The sequence below is a fragment of the Cyprinus carpio genome, chromosome B13, assembly GCF_018340385.1.
Source record: "Cyprinus carpio isolate SPL01 chromosome B13, ASM1834038v1, whole genome shotgun sequence".
NCBI lineage: Eukaryota > Metazoa > Chordata > Actinopteri > Cypriniformes > Cyprinidae > Cyprinus > Cyprinus carpio.
In genome coordinates, this window is record NC_056609.1 from 22,073,890 (window position 1) to 22,092,354 (window position 18,465).

At 35.9% G+C, this 18,465-nt stretch overlaps 2 protein-coding genes across 3 annotated transcripts in view; one reads left to right on the top strand and one right to left on the bottom strand.

The window, feature by feature from the left end:
- The window catches only part of kif16bb (kinesin family member 16Bb), a 34,868-nt gene extending 29,569 nt beyond the window's left edge, over positions 1 to 5,299 (bottom strand). Inside the window, exons 1-7 of the mRNA XM_042737285.1 lie at positions 5,020 to 5,299; positions 4,563 to 4,632; positions 4,263 to 4,379; positions 3,791 to 3,907; positions 2,659 to 2,756; positions 521 to 630; positions 219 to 361 (exon numbers count right to left, since the gene is read on the bottom strand). Of these exons, the coding sequence (XP_042593219.1) occupies positions 219 to 361; positions 521 to 630; positions 2,659 to 2,756; positions 3,791 to 3,907; positions 4,263 to 4,379; positions 4,563 to 4,632; positions 5,020 to 5,066 (702 nt within the window). The 5' untranslated portion in view covers positions 5,067 to 5,299. The remainder of the gene's footprint in view (positions 1 to 218; positions 362 to 520; positions 631 to 2,658; positions 2,757 to 3,790; positions 3,908 to 4,262; positions 4,380 to 4,562; positions 4,633 to 5,019) is intronic.
- Positions 5,300 to 9,576: 4,277 nt separating this feature from the next.
- Positions 9,577 to 18,465, top strand: part of tasp1 (taspase, threonine aspartase, 1) — a 55,047-nt gene continuing 46,158 nt past the window's right edge. The window contains exons 1-8 of one of the 2 annotated variants that reach the window (XM_042737292.1): positions 9,577 to 9,764; positions 10,176 to 10,375; positions 11,321 to 11,388; positions 12,063 to 12,131; positions 12,277 to 12,397; positions 12,980 to 13,064; positions 15,927 to 16,006; positions 17,617 to 17,708. In XM_042737292.1, the coding sequence (XP_042593226.1) occupies positions 10,246 to 10,375; positions 11,321 to 11,388; positions 12,063 to 12,131; positions 12,277 to 12,397; positions 12,980 to 13,064; positions 15,927 to 16,006; positions 17,617 to 17,708 (645 nt within the window). In that variant the 5' untranslated portion in view covers positions 9,577 to 9,764; positions 10,176 to 10,245. The remainder of the gene's footprint in view (positions 9,765 to 10,175; positions 10,376 to 11,320; positions 11,389 to 12,062; positions 12,132 to 12,276; positions 12,398 to 12,979; positions 13,065 to 15,926; positions 16,007 to 17,616; positions 17,709 to 18,465) is intronic. The other variant, XM_042737291.1, reaches the window with a different exon arrangement.

Consider the following 18,465-nt stretch of genomic DNA (forward strand, 5'->3'; position numbering starts at 1 on the left):
CACTCCAGCTGCATTGTGCAATATAACCCATGCATAATAAAATCACAATGATGTCCGTGTATCATTACCCAGACATCCCCAACATACACAGAAAATGGAGAAAGCTCACTGGATAATACAAACAGGGAGATAATAACTTCAAGCTGCGACAGCTATCTGCACAAATGTACAAACAGAGAGGCAGATGGCATTCAGCAGAGGGTAAATGGACTCGCAACCTTGATGAAGCGAATGGTGAAGATGGCGTGGGATCGGCTGCTGACATGGTTCATGCCTGTGCTGGCAGTGGCACGCCTTCTGTTGCCCTCCTGCATCAACTGTTCAACCTCAGTATAGTTCTGCACATGGCGTCTGGAGAGGGCTGGACAACATATATGTGCACATAAGAGAAATATAAACAACAGTTTGTACATTTTGCAACGTTTCGGTAACGCTCTTCTAGTATTAAGTGAAGTAACATTAAAACATGAGCAAGCTGTCAATCATCATGATGTAAGGTGCTGTTTTATAGCAATTTTACCCTCCACATATGGTCCATCTTTAGGATGTTCCCTCACTTTTAACTCACAGCCTCGTGTCTCTGTGCTGGGAAGGAGGTCTCGAACCCGCTCATTGTAGATTTCAAAGTAGCTGGAAGCACAAAGCATCAAAGACAAGAACAAAGCAGTGAAAGTTTGCTCTTGAAACATAATCTCAGAAAGGACAGCAACGATCTACTATTTTAGGATATAGTAGGGAAAAAAGATTTTCACCACACAAACTTCAACACTGATTCAGTCTCTAGATGAAATCCTCTAATTAGGCTGATTTTAAATGACGCATTCTAGCAATTTCGCTAAATGCCACTGGTTTAGTTTATATTTTGGTTTAATAGCTTATTTGCTAGCTTATTAAATTAGTACATCACAACAGAGCTTATTACAGCAATCGTGGGTGAGGAGGAAAAAAAGTCTCGCCAGTCAGAAAAGAAATAAAATCCCACAAGACGATAAACCTATTTCGGGCTGTCTGCAGAAATGTGAATGTTTAAACAGGCTCCTGAAATGAAAGACAGATTGGTCCCTCTTCATCTCCTAATGAAGCTGGAGAGAGAGACAGCATCAGTTTGAGCTCAACACAAACTAACAGTGAACTAATTAAAACGTGACAGTCAGAAATCCTGAATGCCTCTTCTGCTAGAACTGTCCCTAGTGAATGAGCACTGTTTAAAGCAGGGAATCCATGCAGTTAAGCTACATCTTGCAGGCATTTGCAAAGCCACAGTCATATGCAAGACAAATTATTTAGAAAGGGTAAAAAAAAGTCAGTCTTTTGTCCTGAAGAGGACAGGTCTCACTCAGGAGCGTGACTAGGCAATTGAACTATATTTGCCAATATTTTTTTTTTGTTGTTTTTGGAAGGCACTGGGACTATTTTTTATTTTTTTTTAGTACAGAAATTCAAATGGATTTAATACGTAATAAATGTATTTTAAGACTTCATTTATACCACAAGCAAGAGATTTAACTCGACAGCTTCCTTTATTACAATGGGCCCATTCACATCTAGAATCTGCGCATGCAAATAGCTTGCACTGAAATGTGGACTCAAACAGTCAATTTTTACAGCATGTAACACAATAGATATTTTACAATTAATAGTATTTTTTACAATATTGTTTCTTGTCAATATTGTTGTTAATCACTGCCTCTGGTGAACTACATAGCAGCATAAATTTCATTTTGGAATTTCATAGCTCCATAAGAATGTGTTTGACTTTTATCAAAGTACCAACCCCTAGCATTGCAGTAAATTTAATAGGTCTTTGCTATTGTTCACAAATTTGGAATAAGTACGTTTTTTACTATTTTAAATACTATAATACTATACTAGAAATACTATAATACTATTATCCATCAAGCACACATTAAATACACCAAAAGTGACAGTAAAGGCATTTATGATGACACAAAATATTAGTTTTTTTTTTTTTTTTTTAATAAATGCTGCTGTTTTGATCTTTGAAAATGAAACTTGACAAAATTACAAAATACTAAGCAGCACAGTTGATAAAAGTAAGAAATGCTTCTTGAGAATGCCAAAGGCTGCTGAAATGTACTTTTTATTGTATTTGTGATCAAATAAATGGAGCCTTGGTAAGCATTTCAAAAAACATTTTTAAAAATCCCAAACTTCTGAAAACTAGTGTATAACTGAACTGGAATAGCTGGGTCACAGTATGTCTCTAATGTCTAAAATAACATTTAATATGTCTAGTCACACCCCTGGTTTCACTGTCTGTCTTTCTCATCTAATCTACAACAGAAGCCACTCTGATAACTGCTTTAGGTGAAAGCAGACGGAGGCTGTACACTGACCTTCCTGATCATCTGGTCATAATTACACTCCTGCTATCTTACAATGCCCATAAGAAAGGACAAGCTGCCAGAATGGACGCCTCATTTACACACTGCAATCTGCCTGTCCTTCTCCCTGGGATTTTGATGGGATCATCAACCTACAATAAACTGCCATGGAGCAAATGATAGGAGCAGCCATTGACAACTGTGGTCATGTATGTAGCTCTCTTGACACATCTGAATTACTTAGGTTACTCAGTCCTTTGGCAGTCTACCCACAGCATGGTTATGATATTATCTATGCATGTCGCTTTCATACCTGACCTCCATGTGAAATGACGCCTTGTCTTTTTGTAACACTCCACTGATTTGGTGGAACAGCCCCTCACAGATCCGTGGAATCAGTCCATAATCATCCTGAGAGAGGGAAAACAGAAAATTTGTGGTTAAATGTAGCCAGGTGGTTAAGGAACTGGACCGAAAGATTGCAGGTTCGAACCCAACAAGGGATGACCTGTGTGTTATGACCACTAACAAAATGATATTTTGAAGAATGTTTCAACAGCTTTTGTCCATACAGTGCAGTTTTGAACCACACTGAAATTCACTGCATGGACAATAAAAGCATGAAGCATATTTACTAGCTTTCCAAATGTCAATAAACCAAAGAAACTACAAAGACAGTGATAAGCTTGACCAAGGTCAGAAATAACGGACATTGTTAGAATGTACACAAGACATTTTGTACCATTTAAGAAGAACAAGCAAAGATGTGACACTGTGCAATCAAAACCTGCTGTAAAATAACCAGTAAACTCTCTCTAAAAGTGAAGAATGGAATTTATGTATCTTATTGTCATCTATTGATTTGCACAAATAAGCTGGAATAGGAGAAAGTATTTGCACATACTCGTCTTTTCAAATATAAAAAAATCTAAAAGTATAGAATAACATTTTAGGACAAAGAATGATTTCTTATGATGCTTTTGCCCTTTCAAACATCCAGACAATTAAAAAGTTTTGATTTCAGCCCTCTCTCAAAAATTTCTTCACTCTGCGCTTTTCACCAGCACTTCGAATAAATCAGAAATCCATTAAAGTCTGCACATTATTTTCCTCTCTGATCTGCAATGGCGGCTTTTAATTACTACCCAGGACAAAGGGGGGATATCAGACAGAATAGAATGATTATCATCAGAACAAATCTGAATGAGTCTCTCGGATGGCAGACCGACACTGCTCATAATTATGTGTTCTTCATATTTTGCCCTTGTCACATTTTGTGATTACTCATGAGAAGCATGCAGTGAAATTGCGGATCATCAGTCACCAGGGTTGAGAGCCACTATGTGTGTCTTCTGAAGAGTATGAGTGTATTACTAGCTGTGATTGGTAGGTTTTGAAATCCCACTTGAGAAGGACACACTACAGTAATGAGATGTGAGCCTAACCGGGTTGCCCATCATGGTATAGGACTTTCCTGAGCCTGTCTGGCCATAAGCAAAGACGCAGGCATTGTAACCCTCAAAAGCAGATTGTAGGACATCGGTGCCGAGATCTTCAAAAATCTGAAATGACAGATGACACAAAGAAAAATGAGCTGAAGAGTTACTTTCTTTAGTACTTACACCTGGAATCTTTATCTGCAGTACAAAAACAATTATTTTTAGTCACTGTCTTACTGGAAATTATCTTCTAAGGTTTTCAAAGCATGAGTAACATCTCAGCTAGCCCCTGTATAATTGCAGATCAGGTAAATAAAGCAATTTAGCAAAATGAGGCATTTATATTTTCAATAATACATGCTTAAAGTTGAAATAGATGACACCGAAATACAAACCTTTACAATAAATATACAGTAGGATCATCTAGTTATATTAGTGCTGGAACACTTCTGTCATTATTATTACTGGGCACACGTACCTTTTCCTGGGTCACAAAGTTTGGACTTGTGCTGTTTATTGAATCATAAGAGAAATCAAATGAAAAAGACTTTGTGCTCTCTCCAAACGATTCTTCATTCATGCAGTGGTAGTTCTCCTACAAAGCATAAATCACATCAACAAACTAAATGGCAAATATTTGAAAATATTTTACATTTTAGATAGGTATAAAAAAAAAAAATAAAGGGTGATTTTTGACCAAGCACTGGTTCATTTCTGACTTTGTGAGCTAAAAATGCACATAAACAAAAATCTATTAAATATCAACTGAATGACACACTTTCATGTTGAGGACAGAGGTTTTATGTCCATCCACTTGTATAATGACTTTGGCTGACAGGTCCTTCTCCCTGAGAGAGAAATAAAGAGGGAGAGTGAGAGAAATTGTCGGGGGAAAAAAGGTTAGATTTTTTTATATGATTTTTTCATTAAAAACTTTTTCGATCAGTGAAAAAATGAACTTGTAAAATAATTATAACCGTGAAAACTGTTCTCCAGTGAAATAGATTAATGATAGAGATTAATTAATGCATACATTAATCTTTCAAACGCGCTTAATCTGCATTTTGACATACTAATATTAGTATCGTAGCCTAGTCAATTATTTTCCACATTGTGCCAAATTGCTAGTAAACCTTTAGGTAAAAGACAATCCTTTATAATGCTATCTAATAAATAAAGTGGGTAATTTATGCCACTAGTAGCTAGTTATGTAGATTTCGAGCTGTCGCACTAACCTTTGGCTCAGCGGACGAACCCGCACCGCGACGCGCACAGACGCCATGGGTCTTCGGTGACGAGACACTTCACCTGCTTGCCTTTTAACGTTACGTCTTATGTATCATATCTATAATGTATACACTTACATAAACACCTGTACCTGTAAGCGCTGACAGGTAAAGCCTGTTTCAGTGTTCCGAAATGTTTTACCAACTCATTTATCTCTACTTCAACGGATGTCTATCTACTCAGAGACAAGAAAATAAACTCTTAGCTAATCTATGCGTTCCTGGCAAACTTGCAAGTGCTAAGGTGAAGGTTTATCTCATGAATATTAATCACGCTGACACTGTTTGGTAACCAATAACAAAAGCTTTTTATGAATATTTTTAACTGTTATGGCGCTCAAAGTCCTGTAATTGGCTCATGAACACTGTCCATGTAGTTTGGAAACCAATCAATGGCGCAGGATCATGAATATTAATAGACTTTACAGCAGGCGTACATGGCGTGCAGTGTACAACATAGTTGTAATAATTTGATGACTTTCAATTTTCATGTTAAAACAGTTTTGGGCACTTCAAAAAGAAAATTCCGAAATTCCATAATTTATAATCATTACAGAACCACATGCACATGTGACTTAATACATGTTTACCTGCTTGTAACTGAGCTCAAATCAGCTCTGGAGATGGAGTGCAATCGTCCGGAGACTGCGTTTAGCATTTTGTTCAGAAAAAAGGGTCTTTTCATTAATGTTACCTTTTATATTTAAGTAGGCTAAATATCTTAAATATTATTCTGAAATGAGTTTTTATTAGTTTTCAATATTGAACGATAGGCTTACTTTTTTTTTTCAATTTCAACAATTATATTTATATCCTGTAGATGGCAGTCTTTCTCTTGTTATAAGAGGAAGGTCTCTAATATACTCTTACTAATTTCCTTTATTGATTATAATATTACTATAACATCTTTCATACAGCACTGTAAAATGTACACTGATTGCTAAATCTAAAAGAACTAACCTGGTTTAACTTTATAATTCTATTACTTACTATTTTAGGCAGTGCAAAGTAAAACTAAAAGGTAAATATTTCAACAATGCAATAAAAAAATAAAAGTAAAGGACAACATAAGACAACTGCAATTTTCAATTCTCTCTACCGACTACATGGATGACATCACTTGTACAGGCCCATCTATTCCACTGTGACAGCAATTAAGCAATAACTCCTAATTTCATAGATATGAATATACAGTTTATTAAGTTTACACACTAATAAATATTTATAATATTTTTGATGGCTGAAGAATCAATAAAAATTGATTTTCAGAGGGCAGTTCTCCAGATATATATATATATATATATATATATATATATATATATATATATATATATATATATATATATATATATAATTTTTGAATCTGACTGTAGCAGTGATGTTGAGGAGCTAAAGTCATATAGATTGTGGTTTTGTAGTATGTGTGTTTGATAGTTATGTGAGTAAGCCTGTGAAGTTTTATACTCGCAACACATCAACACATGTCACAATGACAAAGGCCTTGTGGTTTGAGGGACAAGAGCATGTTGGGGATTCTTTGTTCATCCATAGAACTTTCCTTGAGCAATTATTTTGTTCTACTTTCTTCTTCAGTCACCACAAAAGCATAAAAGGGAAGGAAGTTGTCAGTCACTGATCACATGGTGCACAGACTCTCCTTCTGCCATAGTGTCAGACGAAGCAGTTTTTCCCACCACATCACACTCCTTCATGTCACAGCTGAAAGTGTTTCCTCACACCCACTCAAAAGAAGCTCCAGACCATGAATGAGAGTCTGCTACATTAGCAAAGCATGATTTTTTAAAGGCATTGCTAAAAACATACAAATCATCATCATCAAAAACTCATCAAGAGACACGGGCATCAAGTGAATTCATGGGGCACATGACTATTTTTATTGATGGGTTCTGTCCCAAACATTTATGCAAAGACGTGCTTTGCAGGCATGTCTCATCACAAGGCTCAAGAACACATTCCTGATGGTCGGAGGTCCAGAGGTCCTGAGAATAGTCACAGATTGGATCTGTTCTGGTTATGTATGAGGAATGTTTGAACATTTCAAGCTGGATGAGAAGAGACTGGAGACTGACATAAAGTCTAGACTAATTAAGAAGTCTGTAGAGTTGATAACTGGAGACTTGAGACATTTGGCAGTTCAACGTCTGATTCTTATGACAAGGAAAGTGTTTTCACACAGAATCCCATGTGAAAAAGACCATATATGTCTCAGCTGAAAATGTGTATATAACCTGACACTGAACAACAGAATGTTCAGAATGTGTAATATTTTAGACATTTATTTGAGCAGAAGACTTTTACAGACTGAACCGAACTGTATAAAATTATGTTGTCATTTTAAAATTGTTCACATGGTGCCATTACTTGAATCCTTTTTCCTAATAAGACACAGCGTCTCGGCGCTATCGGGGGAAGCCAAAAATAGCAAACAAAGAAAACAATAAAAATAACTTAACCTTAATCATGGTAAATTGGGTTGGCAAAAGGGGTTCAGCTATTCCTTCTTTACTGTATGAAGTCCTGCCAGAACAAACGAGCTTTGTACCATCAACTCACTTACATCAAGAAACTTAAAGCAGCTCATATTTTTTGATCTTGTAGTTTTGATAGCATGAGGCATTCCATAAGTTGAACAAAATGTTTCTGTCTCCAGTCTTATATACACTACTGCACTAATTGAACTGTGGTGTGAATGTTAGCCAACTTAAATATCATTAAGAGAGCAGATGATTAAAGGAAAGTACTTGTTGGCTGGCAAATGTACAACCATCTGGATGCAATACTTTGATGAAAACATAGAAAACCTTCCCTTTATTAAGAGAATGTTAAAATACATTACCATTACTTAGGTCACAAGAGTCTTGAAAGTCTTTGGTAGCCAGTAAGCAGATATTGAACATCAGAGAGTGGTGAAATGAAGTGCTATCACTTCCATTGTTTCAAGATGTGAAAGTCAACCGCAACCAGTTTTAAAAATGCAGAAATGAGAAGAAATGTTAACACAGCTACTCGTGAAATAAATAAATATGTGGAAATTAAATATTGAGTTGGGTTGAAATTTTTAGAATTTTAGCTGTATGCCATCTTGGCAATTATGTATGAATTTGGAGGGAGAAAATGGTAAGTGTGACTATCCATTTTTTAAACTTAACCCTCAGTGTTGTTGATTTAAACTACATTGTGCCATTTTAGATGGTAAAGCATAGTCATTCTTTACTTCAATAAAACTGTAATATTTTTACACTGTAAAAATAAAAAGAAGCATATAGATGCATAGATCTGAATGGCAGGCAAGTCTATAACACTGATATGTTAAGGGTAATCATCTGAGCAAAGATAATTATCTTAGTATCAATAAACGGCATATCACAGAACAAAGACACAGGCAGAATTAAATCTATCACAATACACTGAAGAAAGAAATAATAAGACAGCATAATGAATACATTTATTTTAGTTCTGACAGGCCATAGGTATGTAGCTCAAAAAGGTGATTAATGTTTCATAGAATTAGTTTTATGATTAAATCTTAATTAAAAGATGGTAAATGACAGGATGATAGATTCATCTGACAGAAATAAAACAATCAGTCGATCAAGCAGCTCACACACACACTCTCTCTCTCTCTCTCTGTCTAGTTATGTCTTTCTTTAATATACATGACATTAACTTGTATTTAAATGGTATATTTGTTGATTTGGGCATGTCAGAAGACATGACACCATGTGACACTTTGAGACACACTGTTCTCTTCTTCGCAATGCATTGATTGTGGTTTTTAATGGATCTGATTTCTGAAAGGCTTTAAATATGAAACCCCACAAGTCTCATGGATGTTGTGCTTTGCTATCCCTCCAAAGAGCACCAACGGGAGTAAAAAGCTATCATTTTGAAGCAACTTCTTGCTGGCATCATTTTTTTACATTTATTTATTTATTTATTTTTGTAAAAATATGTTTTTTTCAAACAGTGGAATCATCTGCAATCGACTTCAGTCGGAGGAGATGTTTATGTAAGCTTGTAGTCCCAAGAGGAGTGTTTTCAATTCCACTGCCACTGCTGGTTTGCTTGACATGGCAGTAAGACCATCTGTTTAGCATAAATAACACCAAACTGTGTTCACAAAATATCAGATATGTAGAGTTCTGTGTTATCTGCATTTTGGAGATTATACCATTTTATACTGCGCTATATATCCCTGATGGCAGTTCATACTGTTTCAGTATTTGTTTATTTTGTATGCTATACTATTACTATATTACATATTTTATACATTATTATAATTTTTTTCATACTCATAGTAATTAGTATTATCTTAAGTAACTCCTATGTTAAAAATACGAAAAATGAAAAAAAAAAAAGCTTTATTGTCTGTGTAAAAACTGTGTTGTCCTTTTTTGAAATATTTGATAAACGCAGTGCATGGCTCTGCCGCTGAGGGCCGCTGCTGCAGTCACACGGTCACATGTGCAACTGAACCAGGAAGTGTTTTGGTGTGACGCGAGCACATGCGCCGCTCATCGTCACATCATATCACAATCATGCGGCAGACACACACCTACACTCATAATTTAGTGCAATCTTTATGTGTGTTTTATAAGTAGAGATGCTGAGCCGTGCGTAAGACTGTGGAGATGCACGCTCTTCTTACGTCTGCACCTGAAGTCTTCACGCGAGTGAGTTTGGCTATCTTTATTCGTTCATCTGTTTTGTAGGACTGAATTTGTCAGTAGTTTATGCTTATAAAAAGAGCCTCAACGGAGTTTAATATGAATTTTTGAGCAAACAGTTAGTTACTTGGTTAAGTATGTTCCTAAAAGCATGTTTCTGATCTGAGTATTACTTTTCAAAGTAACAGTCTTGAGATGAAGAGAGAGATTTAAAGGGTTGCATTGAAATTACAAGGAATCTGTCATTGTTGTAATTATCAAAATGTGTATCTCATTACTACTACCAATTGAGTTAGATATAATACAATTCCCTTTATATATGAGTTGAATTCTGAAGATATTATAACTCACTCTCTTTTTAAGTATCATTCTGAAGGCATGTTAATAACTTACTCTCTTGTCTTTCTTGGCTTTCAGGACTTGGAGAAGTGTTTTGGAGTTATGAGTGAATGATGGGTCAAAATGCAAGCTACACTGAATACGGGTCATGGAAAATCTAGAAAACTCGACAGATTGCAAGGAGACTGTGTCTCCACTAAACAATTCAGGGTCTACAGTGAACAGCACCGTCTCCGGATATGACGGCAAAGCTATGGGTTTTGTGCTGGTGCATGCAGGTGAATGAGTGTCCCTTTGGAAATTATGTAAAAACGCTTTTACATAGTGCATTTTTGCATAATCTTGTGTTTTGGCACAGTTGCACTTTGAATGAGCAATGGTCTAATTTAGGCTTGTTGATCGATTTCTGTTTTAGATGTAGAGATTTCCTAAAAAAAAATAGGTCACTGAAAAATAAAATTATGTAATTGTTTATTTACCCTCATGTCATTCCAAACCAGTGGGTTGTTATGTCTGGGATACAAAAGCCCAGATTAGAAAAAAAAAAAATGCATATAACAACACTTCATAAAGACCACATCTGTCAAGCGTTGAAAGGGACCAAAAACATTGCATATGTATGATAAAAGAAGTCTATAAGTGTTGTGCCCTGTAGTCCTAGCCATACAAAAGCCTGTAATTTAAGTTCTTATTCACTGATAATTTTCTCATCTGCTGCTGCTCTCGAATGTCATTCTTCAATCTGCATATTCAAAACAGAATGCCACATCCAGGTACAACATACTTGAAACGATGACCTTTGACATTAATGACAACAATCCTGATGAATAAGATTTGACCTGTCTTAAATTTCAGCCTATCGTATAGACCTGAAATATAAGTCTATGTGTATGGTACTTTTTTGACCTTTGTACAGCTTGACAGGTGGTCACTGTGAACTGTCATTGTATTGAAAATAACGGAAAAATAAATGGGTTTGGAATGACATGAAGTTGTCTAAATACAGACTCTACTTTTCTGGCAGACTGCTTTTTTTAATGCTTAAGATAAAAATAAATAGATCGTAAAGACTTTGGTTATAAAACCAATTTTATTTGTAAGAAAATAGCTTATAAATAAATCTCATAAGACAAGCAAAACTACAGACTGTTAACAGCTGAAGAACCTCATTGTAAGAAACAAACTGAATGCATTTTATTTTTTGATGATTTTTACCTCCTCAGGGGCAGGGTATCATTCAGAATCCAAAGCCAAGGAATACAAACATGTGTGCAAGAGAGCGTGCCAGAGAGTGAGTTGCATGCGATACTTCATTCAAAACTTTAGATTCTGCTGTGAACTGTAACCTTTCGATAGCTCTGCCTCTGACGTCAACAAGATGTCAATTCAATGATTTAATCAGTTTTCATTCCCAGCTCAGTTTGCATGATTTTCTGATATAGATCATCTAATGTTTTTAGCACAAAGATGCATACTTTTTTTGCCGAATCTCACATTGCAAAATATACAAAATCTAAGATATGCTAACAAAATTGTAATAGATGCTTGCAGCTAACAGTAATGTATAGGTTGGCAAGCTGCAGTGCAATGCTTTTCCCCATCCAAAGTGCCGTGTAAAGGATGAAAAGAAGGGTTCAGGCTCGAGTAAAACACCTGTGCCAGGGAATTTGAGTTATGTGGTGATAACATGACACCAGCAGCGGCCCGAGCTGCTGCGCAGCTTAATATACCATTCCACACTCTCTGCTTGAAGCTTGTCGAGTGGAAATCACTGCAGCTTTATTTTCTTTTTAAGCTCTTTGTATTGAATTATCACATTTTTATGTTTTGTATACATTAGTTTAGTGCAGTCCTTTCTGCATAAAGATCCTGAATCCTAAGTACACACTGAATGCACATTGAGTTGGTTTTAGGAATTGGCAGACGTGGAGTTGCTGTCATCACTTGTGATTTAATGTGTTTCAGGCTGTGGACAGGCTCAGAGCTGGAGGACTGGCGCTGGAGGCTGTGACAGCAGCTCTTATGGAGCTAGAGGTGATAGTGGATCACAACAAAAGTCTATACCTCACAGCCTGATCTTACCCTGACTAAGATCTATGACAGACTACACACATTTCTACTCATTCTACTCCTCAGTGTTTCCTGGTTTTAAAATGTCTAGGTTGATGCTTATTTACAGGACTCTCCGTTCACCAATGCGGGTACCGGTTCCAACCTAAACCTCTCTGGTGAGATTGAGTGTGATGCCAGCATTATGGATGGAAAGTCCTTAAACTATGGAGCTGTTGGAGCCTTGAGTGGTGAGTGCTTTTAGAAACATTGACGAGGCTGGTTGAAGCTTTTTATCGTGTCTTAGGTGCTGTTCAAGTTTTAAACAAAATAAATAAAAGCCAATTTCTACCCTCCTCAACCTTTTATGGGAATATGGCTAAATGCATTTTGTACATGCGAGATTGCAAAGTTTAAAGACAACAGATTTTTTTTCCCCTTTTTTTTCACTTTAGGTGGTAAATGTACATATTATAAACACGTTAGATGTGCTTTTGGTCTTGGACTGTGGCATATGTGGTACTTTTTAACATTTGGAACAAGTACAAAACATGATCAATTCTACCCTATCAACCTGTTGCCATGTTTGTTAAAACAAGAAAAACACAATTTAACATGCAATGCCTTGAAATATTCTGCTCATCTACATAAAATATCATCTAGTTTCACACTGATGTTAATGCAATGTTATTTTAGAATGCTTTTTTGGTTCAGTGAACTCCATTGAACTGCTTTATTCTTCAACAGACGTGCATGTGAAAGCCAAATGGTTTCTTTTACCATATTTAAACTATCTTGAGTGAAAGTGATACTAATGCTGCTCTTTCTATCAGGAATCAAGAACCCGGTGCTGGTAGCCAGAAGACTGTTAAGTGAAACTCAGAAGGGGAAGCTATCAGCTGGCAGGATCCCTCCCTGGTGAGCTGAGCTCTCTGATGTTGGCTTTAGACATATAGATGGACTGACATACTTTATTGATGCCTAAGGGGAAATACATGCGTAAAACAAGTAACATCAGCATATCAATTGCAGTATACACAGAATACACTATTATACATGAACGTAATGCAGCCAGAATAAACAAACTTTGTGCATGACAAAACATTCCGGCATTATGACAAATGTAACAAGTTTATTGTGTTAGCTATAGGAAATAAGTACCATTCATAGAATAAGACATTTCCTATTGATAAAGTGGGCCAAAAATATTTACTCATGCTACATTGATTGACACCAGGGGCCCGTTCTTCATACGTCGCTAACTCAGTAAATATGATAAGATTGCATCTTTTTAAGTGGAACTCTATTACAAGAGTACCCTACTAATCCGGGGACAGTCATTTAAAATAAGTAATAACTTTACTCATTGAAATATTTATTTGTGATAAAATAACTTTATAATTGTATTAGAGTCTTACACACATGCTGTACAGTTAATCTGAGTCGTTCATTAATTTGAGTGCTGACAGCTGCTATGGGAGTGGCTTGATGGAGCGCAGGAGATGCAGATAACTGAAGCTTGACCGTTAGTGGGTTTTTACGCATAAAAATGTGTATTAATTAAAACTTGATAACAATATGGATTAATATTCTTGTCAAAAAGCTACGTTCGTCTTCGGAACACAATTTAAGATATTTAGGATGAAAACGGGAGGCCTGTAAATGTCCCATAGACTGCAAAGTAAATAACAGTGTCAAGATCCATAAAAGGTATGAAAGTCGTCGTCAGAATACTCCCATCTACCATCAGACATGCAATCTGGGTTATATGATTTATATGGTTATATGAGTATCTAACTATCTTCCCTTTATGGGGAACACAATAACGCGCAGTTATCTTTGACAACTTAATCCAGATATTTTAATTAAAACCGCAAATTCGTATGAAGAACCAATCTTTCTAGAGATCATTTATCACGATTAGAAGATCTGGCATCTTTCAAATCATCTCAGATGTATTAAGCGAGGTATGAAGAACGGGCCCCAAGACAGCATTTAAAATAACTGTTTTTCATATTTATGTATTTTAAAGCGTATTTTATTTAGGGCTGCAAAACGATTAATCGCATTCAAAATAAAAGTTTGTTTACATACTGTGTGTGTGTGTACTGTTTATATTTAATATGTATATATAAATACACACACACACACATACATGTATACAGTGCTGTGAAAATGTTTTTGCCCCCTTCCTGGTTTTTATTTATTTATTTATTTTTTGCGTATTTGTCACACTTGAATGATTCAGATCATCAGACAAATTTTAATATTACACAAAGATAACCGAGTAAATACAAAATTCAGTTTTGAAATAATGATTTCATTTATTAAGGGAAAAAAGCTGTCCAAACCTGCCTGGTACTACGTGAAAAAGTAATTGCCCCTAAATCTAATAACTGGTTGTGCCATCTATTGCAGCAACAACTGCAATCAAGCATTTGCAATAACTGCCAATCTTTCACATCACTGTGGAGGAATTTTGCCCCACTCTTCTTTGCAGGATTGTTTTAATTCAGCCACATTGGATGGCTTTCTAGCATGAATGGACTGTTTAAGGTCATGCCACAGCATCTCAATCGGATTTAAGTCCAGACTTTGATTTGGCCGCTCCAAAACCTCAATTTTGTCTTTCTTGAGCCATCTTAGAGGTGGACTTGCTGATGTGTTTTTGATCATTGTCCTGCTGCATAACCCAAGTGCGCTTGAGCTTGAGGTCACAAACTGACAGCCGGACATTCTCCTTCAGGATTTTCAGTTAGAGCCCAGAATTTGTGGTTGCATCAGTTATGGCAAGTCATAGCAAGTCATTTTGCCTCTTCCATGGATGCTGTTTTTGCCCAGTTTCTTTCTTATTGTTGAATCATGAAAACTGACTTTAATTGAGGCAAGTGAGGCCTGCAGTTCTTTAGATGTTGTTCTGGGTTCTTTTATGACCTCCTGGATGAGTCGTCCTTGCACTCTTGGAGTAATTCTGGTAGGCCGGCCACTCCTGAGAAGGTTCACCACTGTGATTTCTTGATTCAACAGGTCTGGCAGTAATCAGGCCTGGGTGTGGCTAGTGAAATTTAACGCAGCTTTCTAAAATAATGTGGTTAATCGCAGTGCTTTCATGATTTAACAGGAGGGGGCAATTTATTTTTCACGTAGGGCCAGGTAGGTTTGGACAGCTTTTTTCCATTATTTGGAAAATTTTCTGCATTTTGTATTTACTTGCATTATCTTCGTTTAATATTCAAATTTGTTTGACGATCTGAATCTTTTAAATGTGACATATGCAAAAAAAAAAAAAAAAAAAAAAAAAAAAAACGGAAGGGGGGAAAAACCTTTTCACGGCACTGTATATCAAGGATATAGGATATGTTAGATTTATATATAAAATATCAAATATTTATATATAATATAAATATTACCACATACAATTTTTTTTTTAAATATATACATATATGTGTGTGTATTTATACACAGTAGACAAACATAGTAGGTAAACATGTAAACTTTTATGTTAAATGCGATTAATCATTTTTCAGCCCAAATTTTATTCATGGGATGGCAAAGCTGAGTCTTCAGGGTAGTTTGATGAATAGAAAGTTCAAAATAACAGCATTTATTTTAAAATACAATTTTGTAACACACTAAAAATATTTATTGTCACTTTTGAAAAGTATTAATTTCTTTTAAAGAAATAAATTTTACTCATATAGGTAGTGTGTACAATGTGTATACTGTTCAAAATTAAGGCAGGAAACATTCAAGAAATAAATCACATCTTTACTTTGTCAGTTTTTTAGTGGGCAAAGGAGCAGAACAGTGGGCCATAAGCCATGGTATCCCAGCATGCCCTACAGAGAAGATGACCACCAGTGAGTATCAGACCACCCAGAATCCTCTTTCAGCTTCTGATGTGTGCTGAACTGCAGATTTATGTGCATTAATAAAGATCAGGACACATCTTTGGATATTGGTAAAAGAAATCTCATCATTTCACATTATTAGGGAAAACAGGAGATTATTACAAGACTCTTACATTTGTAGTAAATTTCTCTTTTAAGAAGCAAATTAAAAGCAGTTTTAGTGAAATGAATGGTCTTGTGTGAGTAAGAAGATGCCCTTCAGTCAGTCCAGGTTCCTTTAATATAAGAGCTTGTGGTTTGTTCTATCATATAATGTAATGAGGTTTGCCGTGGAGTTTCAACCTGTTACACAACACTTCGACACTGACAGTTATTTGTGCTTCCTCTGTTACTGTAAGCAGTTTTAAATGCACACCTGATATTATTCTCTGAATTACTAATTTTATTAATATATTATTGTACAAGAAATGTTTATACTGGGGAGTTGAACTGAATGTTATGCATTACAATTCTGCATTTTATTAAGCCTAAATTATAGCATTATGTGTGCTATCTGTTTAGGTTTTGTGTTAATTTTATTCTTGAAAGTATATGATTATAGTTTATTACATCAATCATTGTTGTAATTGTTCAGCGTTGAAATTGTTACTAGCAGCAATGATGTTATGTGAATGCTGAAATGTGATTTGTCTTATTTCAAACAGTAGTTTGCATACTGAATTATGATCGTTTGTCTTCCCTTTATATATTTAACCATTTAGCCACATGATTATTAAGTGTAGCTGACTGAAAAAAAGACCACTAATTCTCAGTGATAGTGACAAAGTAGCTCTGATGCAGCATTTTATTGCAAGCACTTGTATTTCCTTCAGGGAATGAAAATCTAGTTCTTATTGTCCTTTAACACAGGTTTTATTGAAATATACTAGATGAGGAATAGCTTGAAAGCTTTCCATGTTAAGGCTTTTACCAAAACCACTACTTTCTATCAGTTGTAAGTCTTGACAGTGGCACATAATAATTTCATTGAATAATAATTGGCAAGAAGGCATGTGATCTCATCTGCTGGAGTATTTTTAAATCATTGACTCAGTGTTATTTTTACCAGCTCTAATTGCATTCCATTAAATTTAGCAAAATGACTTAATTGTGCCCATTTCATTGATTCATTTTCTTTGATTAAGAGATTTTCACAGGAGTGGAATGCAGTGCTTGGTAAACAATGGCTTCTATACTTTAATAGAGGGCTCCATGCCGACTCCCAGTGTGTGTGTGTCGGACTGAGATAGAGTGTGTGTTGATCTGATGAAATGATCTGATGCCAAAACCATGACCTCACTCCCAACACATGTCCCATTATTTAGGGAGACTTTGAGGATTTCAACCACATTTCCACCAACAGACTGATTTATTATGTGAATAAAGGCTCCCTCGCCTAACACACACCCTTGCTGCACTATGTTATCATGAAGAATAATACTAATAATCAAAGCAATAAGGCCACAGAAGCAAAGCGGTTGTCAGCATTTAGTGGGTCCTGGCACACGCACACAGGTTTTTGGATAGGCTGTGGAGTAACGTCTGTTATTGACTGTCACACCTTTTTCAACACTTTACAGAGTTCAGTTTGTCAGGCTACAAGAGGAACAAAAGGAAGATGGAGCTGGCGGAGCAGGTTGAGACGAAGAGGAAAAGACAATTGTGTGGACATGTGAGTGAATCCAAATCACTGCAGTCCATATTTTATATTTAAGATACAGTTATGTGGGGAGGACCAATGAGATTTCAGAATATGCTGTTGAATTTTGGCCTAGGCGTTCTCCCTGATTAAAAAAAGACAACTAAATATGCGAGTTTCTCCTATAAATGCTCCATGATCTATAGGTTTCCACCCTCCCATTCAGTTCAACACATTTAATTAGGTCTAAACACAGTGCAGCAGAGGCATTTGCTCTGACATTATTACTCGACTGATAACAGGATCTGCATCTGTTGAGTCCTCTAATTCAAAACCACCACATATACCCAGAGGAGGAAACCCGTCGGGTAATGACGACCTTGAAGGGGGGCGTGGAGACCTCAATTACTCACAATCACAGGAAACACACATATGTATACTTACTGCACTGCTGACATGGCACTGCACACAAGGAATTTGACTTGGGTGACACAGTTCTCTGGCGATCTTTTGTAGCTTCTTGTCGCTGACCTGAAAAGCATGAGTTCACCAGGTAGACATGAAAATATCAACTTGAAAAGATCTTTTTAGTCGTTTAATTCGGGGCAGTTTCAAATGCATTATTTTAATTGTAAATTTTTGTGTGTGTGTTTTTAGCAGGCTATTTAATATATATTTTTATTTTGTTGTGAATTATTTTTTGCATAAATGTAAGATATTTTGTTACAGTTGAGAAACTTTTCCATTCAGCTAACGAAATATTTTTTTTTAATTTTCACTTAAGTTTGTT